The sequence below is a fragment of the Myotis myotis genome, unplaced genomic scaffold (genome assembly GCF_014108235.1).
Source record: "Myotis myotis isolate mMyoMyo1 unplaced genomic scaffold, mMyoMyo1.p scaffold_m19_p_3, whole genome shotgun sequence".
In the NCBI taxonomy this organism is placed as follows: Eukaryota; Metazoa; Chordata; class Mammalia; order Chiroptera; family Vespertilionidae; genus Myotis; species Myotis myotis.
In genome coordinates, this window is record NW_023416335.1 from 60,128,563 (window position 1) to 60,147,859 (window position 19,297).

Genomic DNA, 19,297 nt, shown 5'->3' on the forward strand with positions numbered 1-19,297 from the left:
CCTAAAGTGTTTTCTGCCAGAATCCCATATAATTTACATTACACTTAGTTGTCATGTTTCCTTAAGCTTCTGTTGACAGCTTCTCTGATTTTCCGTTTTTCATGATATGCAGTTGAGTACTGCGTACGTTTTGTTTTTATTAGAGAGGAGACGTCAGTGGAGGAGGGAAGCACCCTGGAGATCGAGCCTGCAATCCAGGCATTTGCTCTAATTGGGAATAGAACCAGACATTTCGGCTCATGCTAACTGAGCTGAAACCAACTAAACCACACTGGCCAGAGACTGGGTAGGTATTTTGTAGCATGTCCCTTAATTGGGATTTGTCTTGTGTGATTCTCATCATTCAACTGGGATTACAAGTTTTTAGGAGGAAGACCAAAGTTTTGTTTTCATCACATCAAATCAAAGGTACTAACCAGAAAAAAATCAGCATTCATGAATTATGCCTCCCTTTATACCTCTAATCATAGTTTAAAAACAAATTCCTCTCTTTTGTCTTAAACAAAGGTAGGTATTTGTTCAATGCAGAAACTTTTTTTTATTAACTGCCCTGATAGACCCTTTAAACCAGCAGCCGCCAACCTTTCGGACCTCACAGACCACCAGTGGTCCGCGGGACCATTGGTTGGCGACAGCTGCTTTAAAGTTTTGGAAATGTAATTTGGTATTTTTGTTTTTCGAAATTTGCCAGGTTTGCTATTGTAGGTGAAGAAGGCACAACATGAATCTTTTAGGCACTTTTTATTTTCCAAAAAAAATTGTCATTAATATATAAACATCTCATTCTTTCAAAAAAATTCTACAACTATACAGCTGTTTGCTCCATTATTTGCATAGGAAATGACCACAATACAAAAATAAGAGGGGAAAAAGAAGCAAAACAGCAACCGATTTTAGCTTTTCATGTAGATAAGTTCCACGTATAAACATTTCGAAGCCGCTTACAAAATATTTACACCACTTGTCATCTATTTACACGTTTTAAGAGCAACTTTTCTAACAAACAAAACTATAATTTATCAAGTTATGAAAATTTTCTAAAAAAACTTACTATATTAGCACAAAATAAATAAACAATATTTTAAAAACAAAATTAAAATTTCATTTCAATTAAGACCCCTTTTGGCATTTTGCTTATTTATTCTGCCCTTTGGTTAATAGCATCAGCATCACATTACTATTTTATATTGCATATATGCAGTACTTGCTTCCTTAAGTTTTCAACATGTCATTTGTAATTAAAGGTAGACACTGAGTCAATATGAACAATAGATACACTAAACTGCACTGTAATTTAGGTAAAATTACTGTGTCACTGTATATTACATGCAAAATCCACTTAAACTGGCATTTAACCAACAGTACTGCATGAACAAATAACTGCATGAGAAATTCAACGTTTTCATACATGAAAACTGCATCATAAATTCAACATTGCCATGTGAAAACTACGTTAAGTCCTCCGCCTGTAAAATGATACTGTTTAGCTTATTTTAAGAGGTTTAACTTTCATATATTGTAACTATCTTTAAGCTCTTGAGTTCACAATTCATATAAAACTCTTTCATATTTAAAATAAATCCCATTTTAATCAGTGCATTAAATCTGCTTTTTAAGTTCATTTGAATGATGATTATCTTTTCCTCTAAAGAAATGAATTTAATAGGGTTTAAGAGGTATCTTACAACAAAATTTAACTGTAAATGTATTCATGGTTATTTTCAAATTACTTATGATTTCTCCCCCAAAGAATCTTAGGAAACTTGTAATAAACCTATAAAGCTGATTTGCATATTTACAAAATTTTGAATAGCAAATATAGGCAACTCATAAAAAAACAAAACAAAACAAACACTTATTTGTTCAATGGCTATTTGTGAATTGCCAGGTACACTGTGTACACCTCTAAGGAATTATTCTATTATTGAAAACAACTTGATGTCAAGTAAAATCTTGACATACAATCCAGCCTTCTTCCTTCAGCCTGCCAACTGACTTGTTTACTAAACACGGTCACATTAAAAGATGGTGCTTAGGTAAAAACGCTGCAAACACACATTGCACCCCCACCCCCCTACCCACGCTGAGATGCGCTGCCTGTCATGAGATGAAATCTGCTTGAGTAAAGCCATATACATTACAGCAAGCATTCCAGATTCCTAAAAGGACCAAACACTTTGGCATTAATACAATGTACTCCCTGTTTTCTCAAATATACAAAATATACATTTCCAGTTTTTTGCTTTTTCTTTTTATATATATATAGTTAAGTTTGTAGTTAAAATTTTGCCAAGTGAACTGCAGACCATCAGCGTGATTGCATAGGCACGCAGGCCCTCGCAGCAGCTCAGTTTTGGTGCCTCTTCATGTGCAAGGCCAGGTGGTCGGAGCGGGAGAAGCTGCGGTTGCACACCCCGCACTGGAATGGCTTGGCCCCGGTATGCTTCCGGTAGTGGCGCGTCAGCTCATCAGAGCGTGCGAACCTCCAGTCACAGCCTTCCCAGGTGCATTTGTATGGCTTCTCACCTGTGACAATGAACAAAGAGAAGAGATGAGGTGCCCTGCTTGTGAAGTCAAACACCATAGATACTGCCTGAAAAGAAATGTTCTTAAAAAAATCATGGTCCAAAAAGAAGTTCATGAATTTTGTTATGGAATTACTTCCCTCAAAGTCATCTAGTCAACAGTGTCAGTGTCTCATAGAAAGCTACTTCACGTGATTATATAAAGAAAAAGTATTCTGTACACTACTAAAGAATGAAAAACTTGCAATTTTAAATGTGCAAGTTGAATCCGTGCTCCTGTATAAGTAAATCCATAAAAATGGCTAGACAGCTTGGGTGGCTTTATCGTTACTATGGGAACACAATGTCTACAAACCCACATTGAGTATAGGACTAATGGCTGTAAGTTGGCCAAGAGAGGAAAAAATTAAAGATGGTACTTAGGAGGGAGGGTACTTCTCAGATCACCAATACAATGAATTTAAGGTCTCACAACTGCAACCCTTTACACCCTTTACTTCACAAACTGGTCCTCGATGTTTCTTGATTAGCCAGACTAAAACTGTCAGCACATACGACAGTTCCCTTGAACACACAGCCTCCAAAATGGAGTATTTGGGGCACTTGCTCTTAGAAATTCACAGTGGCACATGCACATTCAAGCAGAATAAAGATAAAGTTTCAAGTTCAATGGTGTTAAAGTTTTATGCAGCATTTGATATTTAATAAATTCCTCAACCGGATCAGAAAGTCCTGTACTGATCATTTATTTCACTTAGGTAGTCATGAAACAACCATAATAATTCTAATACTTGCTGACTCATGCATTCTTTTTTCTTTGTAAAGCACTGCCCATTCTTATACATGATTTGCCAAGTTTCTACTATATGGTTGGCACTGCCCTGAATGCTTGGAATACCACAGCCAGCAAAACAAAAATGCCTGGCTTCATGGAGCTTACATGTGTAATATATACTTTTAAAAGTTCCTACTAATCATTCAATCTACCTATTCTTTCACAGCTCTCCTCACTTTAGTTGATAACTGAGCTGCTGTCCCATGGCAATTTGAATTATTCTTATCGTTATCTAAAGTTTGCTAATCTTTCAAAACTACTTAGTATTTATAATGCAGTCTTAACTCCCTGTTTTAGAATTAGTTAATCCTATTTGAGATTATGTAGTCCCCTAAATAAATCCTAAAACCTAAGAATCTCCCACTGAACATTAACTAGTAGCTCCTATATAGTATTGCTTTATTATTATAATTTCCTATGAATGTTAGTTTAAGATGAGAGCTTGAGATAAATTTACATATTAAAGTACTGTTGGTTTATAGCTGAGTTGTATATGGATGCATTTAAAAACTCTGACTAGCCAAGCTCTGAAATTCCTTTTAAAATGTTTTCTTCTAAAAGAGAAGAACCTCAGGGTTGCCTTGAACACTATCACCATGAAACTCAACCACCTTTCTGCCTGATTTAGCAGTATCATATTCAGGAAGTTGTAAGATTACTCAACTGTGCCCAAATTTTAAAAGACATTGCCCACATCAACTGAGATTTCTACTACAGCTTGTGCTTAATACGGTTTTGCTATTCTGATAACCAGTCTGATTCTCAAACAAAATTCCATAAGGATAAGAAGAAAAGGTACAAATTTCACAGAGCCAGGATGGCCAATTATTTCCCATGAGATTTCTTTCAACTACTTATGGTATGCACCCCCAAGCCACCTTTCCTGTCTCCTCTCCTCTGGCTCTGAACCAAGACACACCTATTTTTATTTTTTAAATTCTTTTTGGTTCCTATCACTCTATTTGTAAAATAGGCATCACAATTCCTGGATTGTTTTTTCTTCTCATAGTAAATTCTAAGATTTTAAGCTAATACACTCAAACCTGTTAAGTAACATAAGAAATAAACTACTTTTCTTTCACTTATAATCACACTTAATCTGTTTAATTCATAGATATGTTTTAGTACTAGCAGTAAAGGGAGCTATCACTCTTGCAGATGTAAATCAAATACAAAAAAAAAATTATTTTTGCACACGTGTTTTTGTTTCTCATGAAAAATAAAGTCACAAAAACAAACGTGTTGGTTAAAATACCTTACTGGCATTTAATGGCAAAAGTTATTGCTGCTGTCTGAGGCAAGGAAAAAAATTCCTGAAGTGCCCCAATTTTAAAAATCATTCTGATTTTTCAGAGTTTAAGAAACAAGGGACACTAGACTCTTTTTGTTCGCTATTTTTATTGGCTATAAAGCAATAAACTGTACCAGTATTTTTAAAGTTTACTTTACTGATTGGTTAGAAAACGGTAGCTATTAAACTTCCTAAAACACTTGGGATTTTGCTCCCAATTTATGCACATCTATAGGTTGTTCAGCCAAGAATACTACCAGTGTCTGGGACATTAGTTATGGGACCAAGTCTTGGCTATAAAAGCAAGGACAACTGTTCCCCACTTGGGGCAGTTTCTATGGGATTTGTTCAAGTGTCAACACTGCTCAAGTAAAACACTGTAGAGGAAGCTGGTACCCAATTTCTGGCCAAATAGCCAATTTGTGCCTTTCTTCCTCAGCCAGAAACACTATGCACAGTACTTCTGGGAAACCAAACTGACTTCCTTTAAGTTATTTCAACAGGATAGAACTTTCAAAAGCTTAATTGGATTTTTACAGAATCCTTTTCCAATACCACCAATTTAAAATATTTAGTTAAGCTCTTTCAACATCAACTTTATTTTTAAGTTCTCATGTTGTTAATGTGAAACTTTCCAAAGGCAAAGAGAAAAAAGTGACAAGTTTGTACAGCCTGGAAAACAAGCTTCCACTTTATCTCTCAAATAAAGTATGCATTTCCTCATTCTATTTTAAAATTATCAGGACTATTTTTGCTAGGAATCCCTAATCTTTTTTTTTTTTTTTTAAAGTCCAAGTTAAACATATACACTATCCATACTGATAAAGTCAATCAATATATTCTATGAAAAATGTTAAGCAAAAACAATTCCAGGCACAGGCACAAACATCCGTTGAGCACATATTCCAGAGTTAGGCACTTCTCATAGTGTCACTTAGTCCTCACAATAGTTTGAGTTAGAAGCAAAATGATGAGAGCTCCACATTAAGAATCCTCGCCTGCCACTTACCCCTAATGTCCTTCTTAAACCCTCCATTAGCAAACATTAATACGCTCTATATGAATGATTTAGAGAACACCTACACAGTGTTCAAGTTTACTTAAAGATTTCAAAGCCACTGCTGAAGGTCGGTTGAGGAACAGTTGAAGGGACTCGGAGTAGGCCTTAACCCAGACTATCTGAAGCACCGAGTCCTGAAATCTGACCTGTGCTGGCATTGACAATCCCAATATTATCTAACAATGGTTCCCCTTTATCCCAGGCTAAGTGAACTTCAGTGGGTTAGCCACGCAATATGTTTGTGAAGTATTCGAAAAATCTTTAATGATGAGCTAAAAAAATTCTTACTCCCCCCCCCCCCCCCCCGATGAACAGGTAAAAAATGACTTCTGAAACTAGCATAATAGAATGGAAGGTTTCTCTGCTCTGCTGAACATATTCAATAGACTCATACCAAGGCCTTTGCCTAGAATGTTCTACATAAATTCTTCTAACAAAAGAAAAATATCATAGGTGAAAATATTTTTAGTTATTTTGTGACTTTTTAAAGGTTTATTATAGCAGCCCAGCCGGCATAGCTCAGTGGTTGACCATTGACCTATGAACCAGGTGGTCATGGTTCGATTCCCAGTCAGAGCATGTGCCTGGGTTGTGGGCTCCACCCCCAGTGTGAGGCATACAGAAGGCAGTTGATCCATGATTATCTCTCATCATTGATGTTTCTATCTCTCTCTCCATCTCCCTTCCTCTCTGAAATCAATAGCATGTTGTTGTTTTTTAAGTTTATTACAGCAAAGCTACGTATCTGGTTTTCTTTCTGAAAGCTAAAAGATTATCCAAATCAATGACATCTGATAAAGGCTAAAACCATCAGAATTAAAGCCAATGTTTAGTAAATAGGAGTGTAACCTGTACTAAATGACTTGCAAAATACAACAAATAAGACTTGGTCTCTGGCTTCCAAGAACTTAAAATCCATATCCTATTTGGAGACTTAAAACAAAGCAAACTGTTTAAAGTGGAATAAATCATTTTAATAATTAGTACTTAATTCTTAAAATTTGAGTCTTTAAACTCAAAACAAGCTCATATTTCAGAAGGAAAATATTTTCATGCGATTTAATAATTAGATTTTTTTCAATAATTAGAGACTTAAGGAATTTTAGATTCTACAAGTCTTTATATATTTAAATAATAGGTAAAGAAATAAGAAACATTAATCCCCAAATTAAAGAAATTCATAAATATTAGATATTAAATATCTAAAATAGGATAAAGTAGGATGATTTAGGCTCATTAATTCCTAATTTTATATGTCAGTGCCAGTAATTTAAAAAATCTCTTTATTAATGCTCAATGTAATACATCTATACTTGGAACAGAAGGGTAGGCAGTTCATTTTAAAGATTAGTATTATTAGTATTTATAAAATGCATCTAATATTTAATAGAGTATCCCTATCAATAATGTCCCCAACTTTAAACTTTAAAAGGTATACTTTAAAAGGTATATTAAATAAGAAAATCCCTTCTTTCTCCCTGTTGGTCAATTTGTATTTAACTTCTTTCTTTAAAATCTGATTCTCCTTTACCTCTTCAGAGAACCTCTGAACAGTCTAGGACAGATTTCTGGCTCCCAGCATCAGTTAAATTCCCTCTGAATGACTGATTTCATTTGCATCTATACTGCTGTATGAAGGCTTCAAATAGCTATATTTTGCCTCAACTGGCTTTGAAAGTTCCTCAAGGACAAACACTGGCTTCTATCCTGGCTGTAAATGCCACACTTCTCCTAATACTTCTTTAGAACAACCACATATTTGGCCGAATTCTGACCAACTCTGTTATTTTCATTAATGAAAAGAAGGGAAAGTGTAAGAGACAGGATAGCATCTAGTGTGAGTCTATTGGACTATCCTTTCTTTATGGACCCACCTGCAATAAGGCATTTTCTATACTGCCTCAGACCACTGAGGATAATCTGACTAAATGTGTGTTTATGTGAGAATCCTGCCTTTTGCCTCTTTGGAGGCCATGTTCACAATCAGTTATTATTCATACTATAGTTGCACAGGAATAGATAAACTCTACATAAACAAGTTTTCTTTTACAGTATTAGATACATTTGATGGAAACTAGGACGTTCTGGAGGCCCTACTGCTGGTCAGAGGGAGTGAAGGGACTCCTCCTGGGAACAAAGAACAGTAATCTGCCAAACCTAAAGGGGGCTGGATCCGGGGCTAAGCGGTCAAAGGTCCGTCTACATCCCAGCAGAATGAATCTCTAGGCTCCTAAGCTACTGCTATTCTGAGGGTTCTCAACAAAAACAATGGAAAACATCCTGTTGTTAACAGTGGAATGAAATACCAATTGTTGAGTCTAAAGACAACATTCAGATTCACTTTCTCATAATAAGGGTCCAAACTAAAATTTTTTTTGAAGTATCGAAATATTTTACCTTTACTTTTTTGACAAAATAGAAAAATTCCATGTTTTCATTTTCCCAGCACTGAATGAGTACTAAATATTCTTGTTTTCTTTTATTTTTTCTATCACCATTTATCTCCCCATCCCCTCCCCTCCTCCACCTCCATCTACCTCTCTCTCTCCCCAATCACCACACTGTTGTCCATGTCCATGAGCATCTTTTTTCTTTTTCTTTTTTGTTCAATCTCTCCCCTGCCCCCCGGCCCCACCCAGCAGAGCTGTCTGCCTGCTCTCTATCCATGAATCTTTTTATTTTGCTTGTTAGTTCCGTTTGTTCATTAGAGTCCACATATGAGTGAACGCATATGGTACTTGTCTCTCTCTGGTTTATTCCTTTCTCTTAATTTGGATTGAACAGGAGAATTCCTCCCAACTCTAAGGTTTGCATTCATAAAGTTATTAAAAAAGAAATTTATCCTTCTGCCAAATGTTTTTTAATGGAAGTTAGTGACAGGGTACTTCTAAAACAATAAGCTACCCTTAATCAGAATTGTTGGAGATCCTTGAATATAAATAACACAGGCTGACAGAATAAGAATGCTGCTACAGAGATACTTTTACTAAAGTAGGACATTACTTGGTTTCTAAGCTTTCACCAGAAAAGATGTAGGTCGTCAAGCAAACAGCTACTACATTCTATAGAACTAAGAATATCTGGCAAAGTAAAATCACCTTGCGTGATTAAACTACCTTTACAGCTGATTGTTTCTATCTCAACTTCAGCAATTCTATTTAATCTACTTAGAAGTGATCTTCTCCCACTAGTTTATAAGATAAGAAATTCTCCGAAAGATCGGTAAAAAATGCAATCAAATTAAACTTCTTAACCTTTGACAAGCTTTATCATTGCAGAACAAAAATTTCCTATGTAAATGTTTTTCAGATGAAAGAACAAGTCCTAGAAGCAAAGTTTAATCTTCCTAGTGAGACTCATTAAAAAGAAATTGTTTCTAAGCTTTCAAACTCATAAATACCTTTCCAGAGGTCTGAGACCAGCAAGTCTCTTAACCACTACTTTTTTTTTTTACATAAGCTTGAAACTGTCAATATATAAAATAAAGCTACAAATGACAACAATTTAAGAATATTTATGTAGTAACATCTAACACTATAGGCTAAATATGATGTTTTTTCCTGCATAGTTTTGAAATATAGACTCAAAAACTCATTGGGCATTAAATTGCAATCTGGAAACCTTTTAACCTCTAAAAGTAACACAAATTACACATTTAACCAATATTGATCCCTAGATCCAAACTGTATCATTCATCTCCATTAAGTCCAGATATAATATATATATATCCTTATGCTGATTTTAGTTCTAAATAATTTTCTAAGAAAGTGAAATCCTTTACATTTTTAAAAGCCGTTCACACCTCTTTTCCACATTTCCACACAAAAAAACTCATTTTCAGAACATTTTTAATATTTCTTTTAGTGGGAAAATGACAGAAATAAAAATATTGTCAACACTGTCAATATTTTAAAATAAAAAGTTATACCTAGCATGTTTAATAGGTAATAATGTAGAGCAAATAATTATACAGAAATTTATACCTAAGGATTTTTTAGTACCCAAATCAATGCTTAGCAACAAATCTCAAGCAGAGATTATGCATTTTAAAACACACATAGCAACATTTTAATATAAATGTCATTAGGAAATAGTGTCCTACATAACCATCAAGGAAGGCAGAACATGGGAATTTACCCCTTCCCACAACCAGGCTTAGGCTAAAAATCTTTCTAAGACTTCCTATGAAATCCCAAACACAGCTCACTGTGCAATGCAGCACTACCAGTGAGTCCATTTTGTGTTCCTATGGTATTTGTAGGTTTCCATTTTCTTTTGTGGGGTTGTTTCCAATTGTCCTTTTCTTGTCAACCCTTAGCAAGCCATTTTGGGATCAGTGCACCTTAACAGCTCGTGCATAGAGTCACTTGAGCCAAGTGTGCATGCTGCTCAAAGACTTTCTGTACAAGTGCTCATTTTCTGCCCTGTTCCAGATAGCCGAGACTGATAAGTGATCCAAAAATGTTACTAAACCCCAATTTCCCAACTGCTTTAGCATAGCCCCTAGGGTTAAGTACATATTCACACATATGACTAAAACCACTAGATTTCAAACATCTGTATTGAGTTCACTATTTACTTTTTCAGAATTTTATCTTTGCAAAGTACTTTTTTCCTAACGTGTGAGCACAAGTTTCAGAGAAATTTCTACATTCAATGTAAAAAAAAGTATTTTAACTTATGGTACTCATAAGCATACAAAAAAAAACAACAGTATGAGTGGTAAGAACAACTTTTCAATTTCTTCCAAATTTTTCTTTGTACTTATACTGAGTTATTTTAAATGTTCATTATGAAATTAAAGATAGGTATATGAACAAAAACAACTATATCACCGGTTGCAGTAGATTTTTAATCTGATTCATGAATTGGTTTAATGGGCACAGTGATTTGCAAGGTCAAAAGGGTATGTGAGTTTTTAGAAAAAGCAAGGTGCTTGGGAGCAACTTTTAAACCGTGGCAATGAGGATAGCACCTTGAATACATCATGAGGCATACACAAATTTCAGTAATATTCACATTTAAGTGTTGTTATAAGTACAAATATTTTGATTTGGAAATTTACCACTTCTTGACACTTACCTAGAAGCAGCCACGATTATGTCTAACCAGAGGCATGACGTGGCGTTCCAAACAACACACACAACCACCCACACACCCCTATATACGGGGTACCTCTATAAGTCTGTGTGTACGCCATCATGTACATAAAGACGTAACATGCTTTGAAAAGTGAAATATCATTATTTCCTAAAACAGAGTCAGATATTTTGTCTAACCATACGAAGATAGAATTTTGTATTATTTGTCTATTCTTTCTGAATAAAAAAACCCCAAAGGGTATGAACTTAGAAAAAACTTGAATGCTATGAGACTTCTGGTTCAAGAAAATATCTACTCTTTCATCCAACATTGTTTTTGAAAAGTCTTGTTTTGAAAAGACTATTTCCTTATGTTCAATTTGCAAGTCAAGTTAAGAAGCATTTGCAATCTGAAAATTCGGAAAAAGCAATAGAACTCAGATGTAGGTTGTTTTAATTGCTTAAGTCATTTTTAAAGCATAAGGTAACTTGACATTTTAAAGCATTTACAATTTCATTCCAAAGAAATGCTAGGGTGCTTCATATTCTGCCTGCAAAATGGCAATCACTTAAAAAATAACTTTTATATTGTCAAATAGAAGATCAACATTTCCATATAGATTGGGCAAGGGAGGACAGAGAGAAAACAAGAAAAGCTATTCAATGAGAGAAGTACTTTAGAAATGCCTGAGCCTTAAAAAGGGGGGGGGGGGGGGAGCACAAAACCCAAGCCTTTGCTGGCTTCAGATACATTCATTAAAAAACAACAGGCAGGGTAGGGAGGATGCAATGGGAGAGGTAATTTTAAAAGGCATTGTCTAGAAACTAGAAATGAGGAGAAAACAACCTCAATGCTCTATGATTACCCAAGAACGGGTTTAGCCAGATGAACAAGTCTGTTACAAACCCTCCCCAAGGCATCTGAAAGACTATCAAACAAAACTTTATTAAACTGGATTAAATGGTTTCACTCATTAGATGTCCATGGCTACACTGTTTACGATCACGTGAAAAAAAAAAGTTGATGCATGGGACCCAAATTAGGCTTCAGTCCTCTTTTCGGTTTGTTTTTATTAGTACAAGCTTTGTTAAGACAACCCACTATTAAATTTCTTTGCCAGCAGGTCAAGTTCCAGAATTGCAGGTATAAGCATTCAGAGCACTAAACCCTGACTTGCAGGGGTTGCAAGGCCATTTAGATATGCTCTGACTACATCCCTGCCAATAGCACTTGATTACATCGCTATATGCAATTGCACCCTCTTTTATTAGGAGACTTTAACCTCATGAAAAACATGTTCCCCTCCTATCTCTCCTTTCAAGGACTTAAAAAAAAAAAACAACAACCCCACAACACAACGAATATTTCAGTTACTTCTACTTCCTTAATAAAAATTCAGGTAAAACCCATTTTCAATGTTTCCTTCCTTAACATAGAATGTACACAAAAGGATATTTCAGTATTTCTATATGGAATGTGTTCTTGGCCTTGTCATTTGTATTTTGAAAACTTTAAATTGAGTTTATTCTACATTTAATGGGAGTTTGTCCAACTATAAATGTAATTTCTACTTTGGGCTGATTACATAGGATCTTTTCCTTTATACATCTATTTGTCTATATCTGAAAATGAAAAACCCAAACAATCCATTTCATTGATTCATAAAAGAAATGTCTTTTCTTTAAAAGCAGTTTCTCAGAAAGCCCTGGAATCTACCACGTTGTTGCCAACACTATGTAGGTTTTAGTAAGTAGCAAGCAATACCTAACAGGCATACAAAATGTCTGCAGTCATATTCCTCTCAGTGCTAAGTCTCAGAACTGACCTTCATTCAAAGGCTTTTACTTTTCAATGCAGCAGTTAGAGATAACTACTTCATTTATCAAAACTCAATTTCCATAGTAACATCTAGCCTGGGGAGATTCAAGTCCTTACACTAATCCAACAACCCATTCAAAGAAACTGTTGAATACTTTGGTTTCCATAGCAATGATGGAATAAAACATTTTGCTAGGTCATTGCTTTTATTAGCAAACTTATCCTTTGAACTTTATGTTAGGCTTTGTTTAATGAGAGAAAATAAAACATAATCACTTTATATAAGTTCTTTCCTTTAGTGCTATCCTTTTAACCAAAATCACAAATACTAACCACCTTTATGTTTGAAAATATTTTGGGTATTTGGATGGTTTGAAAGCATGCCACCTGATTTCAACCTAAAATGGGTTCTGATACAAAGTTTTACAATTAAAAAGCATTTGATTGTATACATCTGACAAAATAAAATGTTTATAAAATTTAAAAGCACATTTTGAAAAAGGATGAAATATAAGCTAGAATCAAGTCTTTCAAATGCATCACATGTGGGCTGGGGTAGGGTGTAGACAAACTTCTAAACCACGATCCCATCTCTGTTTGATTTTAATACTCTGTAATTTCCGCCCTTCCTTTCATCAAGCACATAAAACATGCTCAACACTGATATTTTAGGCTAATGGTAAAACTAAAGATAATGTATTAAGCAGTTATGCTTTACATGCTAAATGGGCAAGTTTTTAATGTTTAATATAGCTTTGTAGAAGCCAACTTGATTTGTTAAAGAAAAAAATTAGTTCCATTTTTTCCCTTTATAAGAAATAGCAGTGCCATTACAAGCTTTAAAATCCATTAGTAAACATCACTGTTTACATTTTTGGGTAATTAATTCTATGTGAGGTGACAGGGCAAGGCCTTAGCGAGGGAACATCAGCCTTCCTGGAACCAGACTTTTTCACTGAGCTGAATTTTGAGCCAAGCCAGGGCTGAAAAGGTAGGCCATTAAAAAATAAAAGTTGACAGAAGAAAGAAGAGATCAAACAAGTGTTGGCTTTTAAAAGGATGAATACCACTTACACTATTTACACAACTCAGAGAATTAACAAGAAAATTACATACCAGTATGAGTCCTCAGGTGAGCTTTTAAATGAGAAGACTTCGTATAAACTTTTGTGCAGCCTAAAATAAAGCAGGAGAGGAACAGCTTGTCATTTTAGAGATCCTTTGAAATCTTTACATTTGATGATTCAGTGTTTAAAATCTGGCTTTAAAGAAGAAATCTCTCATGCTAGATAGCTGAAGCTTCAGCTTTAAAAAGCACTCCCCTATTACCTTATTAAAGTGATTTGCTTTATGTATGTATCACTTTAGCAGAAAGAGGATAATGAGCCAAGCTACAAATGGGAAATGTGTTTATATTCCAGTAGGTGCTTTATAGTAAGTAGTAACATATACTTCAGTGATTTAAAAATTTTAATGGCTTCAGAGCTGACAATGTTAATCATTATCCAAGATGACTGCCATTTTCTGTACCCCTAACGTTTCTTGTTTTTTCATTTAGTATGGCATGCCATATCATGTACCATAGCCAATAAATTATACCCTGCTTTATTTATAAACTAGATTATGCCAGCAACTTGCAAATATATTCATTACTGTCATCAATTCATATTTTGTGTCATGTATGTCATTCAAGGATGAGCATACATGAACTACCCTTAAATCTATTGGATAGACAGTCTTATCTTATAGCAGCCTTACTCAATCCCCACTTCATTACCACAGCATTATTTTCTCCTACCTTACTTAAGTAATCTTTTTTCAGGGTACTTAATTTAGAATTAAAAGCTCCAATTTATGATTGAAGATTATGTTAAATAAAATAACTCTGGCATAACTAAAAATTCTAATTTTTATTTAATATTAAAGAAAAAAGTCTAAATAACTTTTTTCCAGAATTTAGTCTAGCCTTAAAAAAAAAAAAAAAAAAAAAAAAACCTCAAATAAGCAATAGACGACTAAACGGAACAACCAGGGAAAGGCACCGAGACTGGGATATGAAAAGAACAAAGTAGGTGATTTTTATTGTCAAGCACTACTGTCCTATGTAATTTTAAAACCCAAGTTTGGAAAAAAGCACAAAGACACAAACATTAAATCGATGATGCTTCAACCAGGTAAGACCACATACCAGGGTAATCGCAGTAGTGGATGCGTCGTTTCTCCAAATCGGGGTTACTCCTTCTGTTGTATCTGACAGGTTGGATGTTTTGCGAATTAACTGGTAGGGTGGCAGGTAAATTTGGGTTGTGAATTGCCAGTTTAGAAGCAATTGTCGCAGCATAGGATGGAGGTGGGGTTAAATTCTGGAGCATCTCTGCTTGTCTATCTGGACTTCCAGGCTCTGAGCTTGGTGGTGACGGGGGAAAGTAAGTGGCCTGCTGTGGAAGAAACTGACTTGGCATTGTGTATGTGCAAGGGGGCATGCCCTGGAATTGTTTCATCGTAGTCTGCGGAACGGCAGAGGTGTGTGTGTTAAGGCCTGCCATGGCGGCTGACATAGAAACATTAAGAGTGTCCATGACTGCTGTCTGGTTTGTAGAACTGGGCATATCTAGATCCGGTGTATTCAGCAGCTGGTACAGGTGGCCCTGCGGGGGGACAGAGAGATGAAGATCTGGTGTAGGAAGTTCTTGTTTGATGAAAATATTGTTCACCTCTGGAGCTGCGGCCTGGTGTGAGCTGAATATACTGGTGAACTCTGGGAGGGCCTGGGTTGGGGCCGGAGGAGGGGCCGTCGTTTCACTCTGGTGGCTGAAAATGGTAACAGGTTCTGTCTTGATGTGTGTTACGCACGGTCTCTGGGATTTGTAGAGGCCAGTTCTCAGGTGAGTGATGTCAGGGAGGAAGACGTTCATGTTGATACTGTAAGGTAACCCTTCACTGTCAGTGAAGAACTGGTCTACGACTGAGGCACTGTCTCGTCTATACTTTTTATGCTCTGGAATTATAGAAACTGGAGGAAGCTGAGGTGTCAGATACTTCTCCATTTCACATCTCGTCTGGAGAAAAAAAAAAAGAGATACAAACATACATAATCCACCTAATTCATCATCTCAGGAAGGATAAACAAACGGTGCTCACTAAAAATTCCCCAAGAATCCTTGTGAAAAGTACTTAGGCAAACTCCTTCTAATGTTGCTTATAAACATATCAGGTTTATTTGTCAATTGTGTAATAACTGGTTCATCAAACCTTACGAAACTCTGTAAAACATGTATTTGGTAAAATCGCTCCCACAATCAACTGTGGACAAAAAGTGAATGAGGCAAATCAAGAAAAAAAGGAAGCAAACAGAGAGCATACTCCTTTCTGATGCAAGAATATGGTAGACCTTATCACTCACATACAAGCAGAATTCCCTGCCCATCACACAGTTAAGTTTGCAACTATAGTACAGTATTATAATATTGCCAAACTACTATGTTCATATCATACAGCGCTTTAAAGTGTGTGTGTTTTTTAACTAAGCAAACCTTAAATATAATATTGCAAAGTTGTGAGGTTGTGTGGGATTTGTTTTTTCTTTTGTTTTTGGCTTGGATATTGCTTAAATATCTAATATAAAACGTATTCCTTAGCTATTTCGGTGCCTTTCTTTTGGTTTACAATTCAATAGAAGCCTAAATACAATGTTTTGATCAAAACATAGTATCCACTGAAAGAACAAGTTCACATTCAACATTTGTTCTAAATGTTGATTTTAATCAGCAGATTCTGTAATTGGTTAATATGATAATGAAATGTTCCTCTTCATATCCCTATCTGAAACAGATCTTTAATTACCTAGGGGAAAATCACTCCCTTGGTAGAGTGGTGCTAAGGCGCCCGTGGGTGGGGAGAGGCTGCTGTATGGCCAGCACAGTCATCAGCAAAGCATTTATCATGTCCTTCTCGGTGGGACGATGCTACATTCCCCCTTGCTCTGTAAAAAGCTCAGCCAAGCCTTATACTCTTGGTGTCTCCTATGCAAAACAAATTGATAACCTGAATGAACCAAATCGTTTTCAAATGGTGCTTTTTTTAAAAGTAGATAATCCAACTTGTAACAAGCCTTACGCCTTTTTACGGCTATCTTCTCTCCTAGTATAACATATAAACCCATCTCCTCTTTTAATACCGAAAAGGAAATTTAAAAAGTACATCCTAACTAGATGGCTCACAAAGTGATTAGCCGTGACATCTTAATCGGTGAATAATACAGTCCTATTTTTTTGCTACTACTTAAGCTCAAAAGCATTTCATATCGGCCCTCGTATCATTTCGGTGAGGATGCAGACTCGGTTTCCCGGATAAACACGATTTAAAAATAAAATTAACGCTCTGGTCATGTGAGTCACATCTCTGACAAATGCCACTGCCCATTCACAGCACGGCGACGCTCGCAGCACCCCCCCCCCTCCCCCCAGTAGGAGCCGAGCAGCAAATATACCATGTACCAAGGGGCTATTACATGAAGCGCCTCGAAATAAACCCAAGTAAACCCTTTCGTGCACTTCGCTCCCGTGGCGGTTAGTGGTTTCTGATTTTAGCTCTTCCAGCTGTTTGAGTGTGGGTATGTTTCCAATTTTTTTTTCCTTGGGACAGGCTAAAAGTCCCGGGAAGTTTTTTCTGGGCTATATGACTCCCCTGCGTGGGCGACAGAAACAGGCGGTTGCTCTAATTCGGCTGCCGGGCAAGTGTAAGAGTCAACTGCCAGCTTTCAGCACGGCTCCGGGAGGAAATTTACGCGCACACGAAGAAAACACCCCAGCTTTCTTTTTAGGTAAAAATAAAATTAAATTAAATTAAAATAAATAAATAAACACTCCAATACAACCTTTGCTTTTCCGGCCTCCCCAAAGCAGCTCCCCGATCGCGTCTAGAGCGGGATGAGCCAACAGATATGAAAATAGGACCCCGAAGAGGGCCCCTCCCAGCACCCCGATTTGCGTTTCCACTCAACACCAGACGACGTGCGACAGGGGGGCACTTCCAAGGCCATTGCACGGGAAGGAGTGGGGGATGAAGGCGCAGGGCGCAATTCAATTTGGGCGAGAGGTACGAGGTCTGATCCTCCAAATGTAAGAAAAAACCAAAGGTGCCCGTGAGCACCCACTTCCCTTTGACCTTTCCCTGACGGGGACCGGCCAGGGCAGATTCATCTAGGGGATCCCACCCCCACCCCCTACCCTTCAGATCGACTTTCTCCCTGCGAAATGGGGTGCCCTGGCCAGGAGGGCAGGGCGGGGCTGCCCACCCCGCTCCGGCTCCCGGGGAGCCCCGACGCACGCCCCAGCCTGGAGCGGCCCCTGTCGCCCGCGCGTCGCAGCGGCGGGACACGCCCGAACCCCGGGAGGGAGGGAGGGCGGGAGGGGAGCCGCTCTTCCTACCTGGACCAGCTCCTCGGGGGGCAGCCGCGGGCCCGGCGCGGGCGGCGGCGCGGGCTGCGGGGGCTGCGGGTGCGCGGGCTGCGCCTGCGGGTGGTGGTGCGGGTGCTTCAGCTCCTCGCCAAAGAGCGCCGCGTCGCGGGCCGGGTTCGCGGCGCCCAGCACGGGTTTGAGCTGCGCGAACACGGGCTCGTCCTGCGGGGCCGGTGGCTGGGGCACGGGTCCCAGGCGGGCGCTCAAGGATAGCACCCGCGTAGCCATGGGCACTCGGGGGGGCGGCTCCGGTCGCTGGGCGCGGGTCGAGAGCGCTGCCCACTTCGCGCACGCTGGCTCGGGCCGGCGAGCTCCGCGCGGGGCCGCGGGCGGAGGAGGGGGGGCTCCGGGCGGACCCCTCCGTCTACGATCGGCACGGTGTTCGAAGGCGCGCACGAAAAGCACAACTCTTCCGCTCCGCCACGCGTAAACGCCGGCGTCCTCCGGGCGGCCACTTTCTCCCGCCCCGCCCCGCCGCGCTCTCTCTCTCGCTGGAGCCCGCTCCCGCCACCGCCGGCCTCCGCGAGCGAACGACGAACGCGCGTACCTGCCCCGCGACTACTGACACTTGACGCCCGCGTCTATTTTACCCAACTCCTGGTGGGCGTGGCCCGCCAGCCAGACTGGCAGCGCGAGGGCGAATCCGGAGGCCCCGAGGCCGGCCGGGCCGGAACGGCTAGCCTATGAGAAGGAAGAAGTTCCCCCAGAACCCCGCCTCCGACGCTCTGACCGCACCCCTCTGGAGCCACGAGCTTCGCGCTCAGGGCGGCCGCGCAGTTTGTACACAAGTTCCCAGAGCGGGGCTGGCGGAGCCGGGGCGGAGGGAAGGGGAGAAGCCGGCGGAGCCTCGGAAGAGAGGGAATTAGGGTGGAGACGTGGAGGGCGATCTCTCAGGACTGTTCTCTGCCAGGAATAGGAAGAAAGACAGTTTTGCACGTCTTAGGTGTTGTGCAAGGACCTGAAACTCAAAAAAGTTGAAACCCAGGAGGCAGCTGGGAGGGGGCGCTAAGGTTTTGAAAGACTTGTTTAATGAGTGTATATTTTTAAATATACAAAATGTACTTTTCTTTAGCGGAAAACTAGGGATGGTGTGATAAACAAATTAAAAAGCAGATCTTGTCTCTGTGTTTCTTTATCAGTGAGTATATCCATTTAGCAAAGCAAATTAGACGTGTCCTGGATAAAAGGTTTAATGGCAGGTATTTTTTTTTTTTTTTTAAGCCCATG

General features: G+C 38.6%; 1 protein-coding gene across 2 annotated transcripts; it reads right to left on the reverse strand.

Moving 5' to 3' along the window:
- Nucleotides 1–724: 724 nt before the first annotated feature.
- On the reverse strand, nucleotides 725–18,643 carry KLF5 (Kruppel like factor 5). Of its 2 annotated transcripts, XM_036297517.1 has the most exons (4): nucleotides 18,041–18,642; nucleotides 14,800–15,670; nucleotides 13,728–13,787; nucleotides 725–2,526 (listed from the first exon to the last, which is right to left on the reverse strand). In XM_036297517.1, the coding sequence occupies exons 1-4, from the start codon at nucleotides 18,296–18,298 to the stop codon at nucleotides 2,348–2,350; spliced, it is 1,368 nt and encodes a 455-aa protein (XP_036153410.1). In that variant the 5' UTR covers nucleotides 18,299–18,642; the 3' UTR covers nucleotides 725–2,347. The 2 variants fall into 2 exon arrangements, with proteins under 2 accessions (XP_036153410.1, XP_036153411.1); XM_036297518.1 differs by lacking the exon at nucleotides 13,728–13,787 and having other exon boundaries at nucleotides 18,041–18,643.
- Between the last annotated feature and the right edge of the window lie 654 nt (nucleotides 18,644–19,297).

What these genes read in the sequence shown, in the direction of transcription:
- KLF5 (XM_036297517.1), bottom strand. Translation starts at nt 18,298, where the DNA reads ATGGCTACGCGGGTGCTATCCTTGAGCGCCCGCCTGGGACCCGTGCCC. An exon ending in CCCCCGAGGAGCTGGTCCAG is followed by an intron (nt 15,671 to 18,040) that starts GTAGGAAGAGCG and finishes TTTTTTCTCCAG; the next exon opens with ACGAGATGTGAAATGGAGAA. An exon ending in CCACTACTGCGATTACCCTG is followed by an intron (nt 13,788 to 14,799) that starts GTATGTGGTCTT and finishes GCTTTATTTTAG; the next exon opens with GCTGCACAAAAGTTTATACG.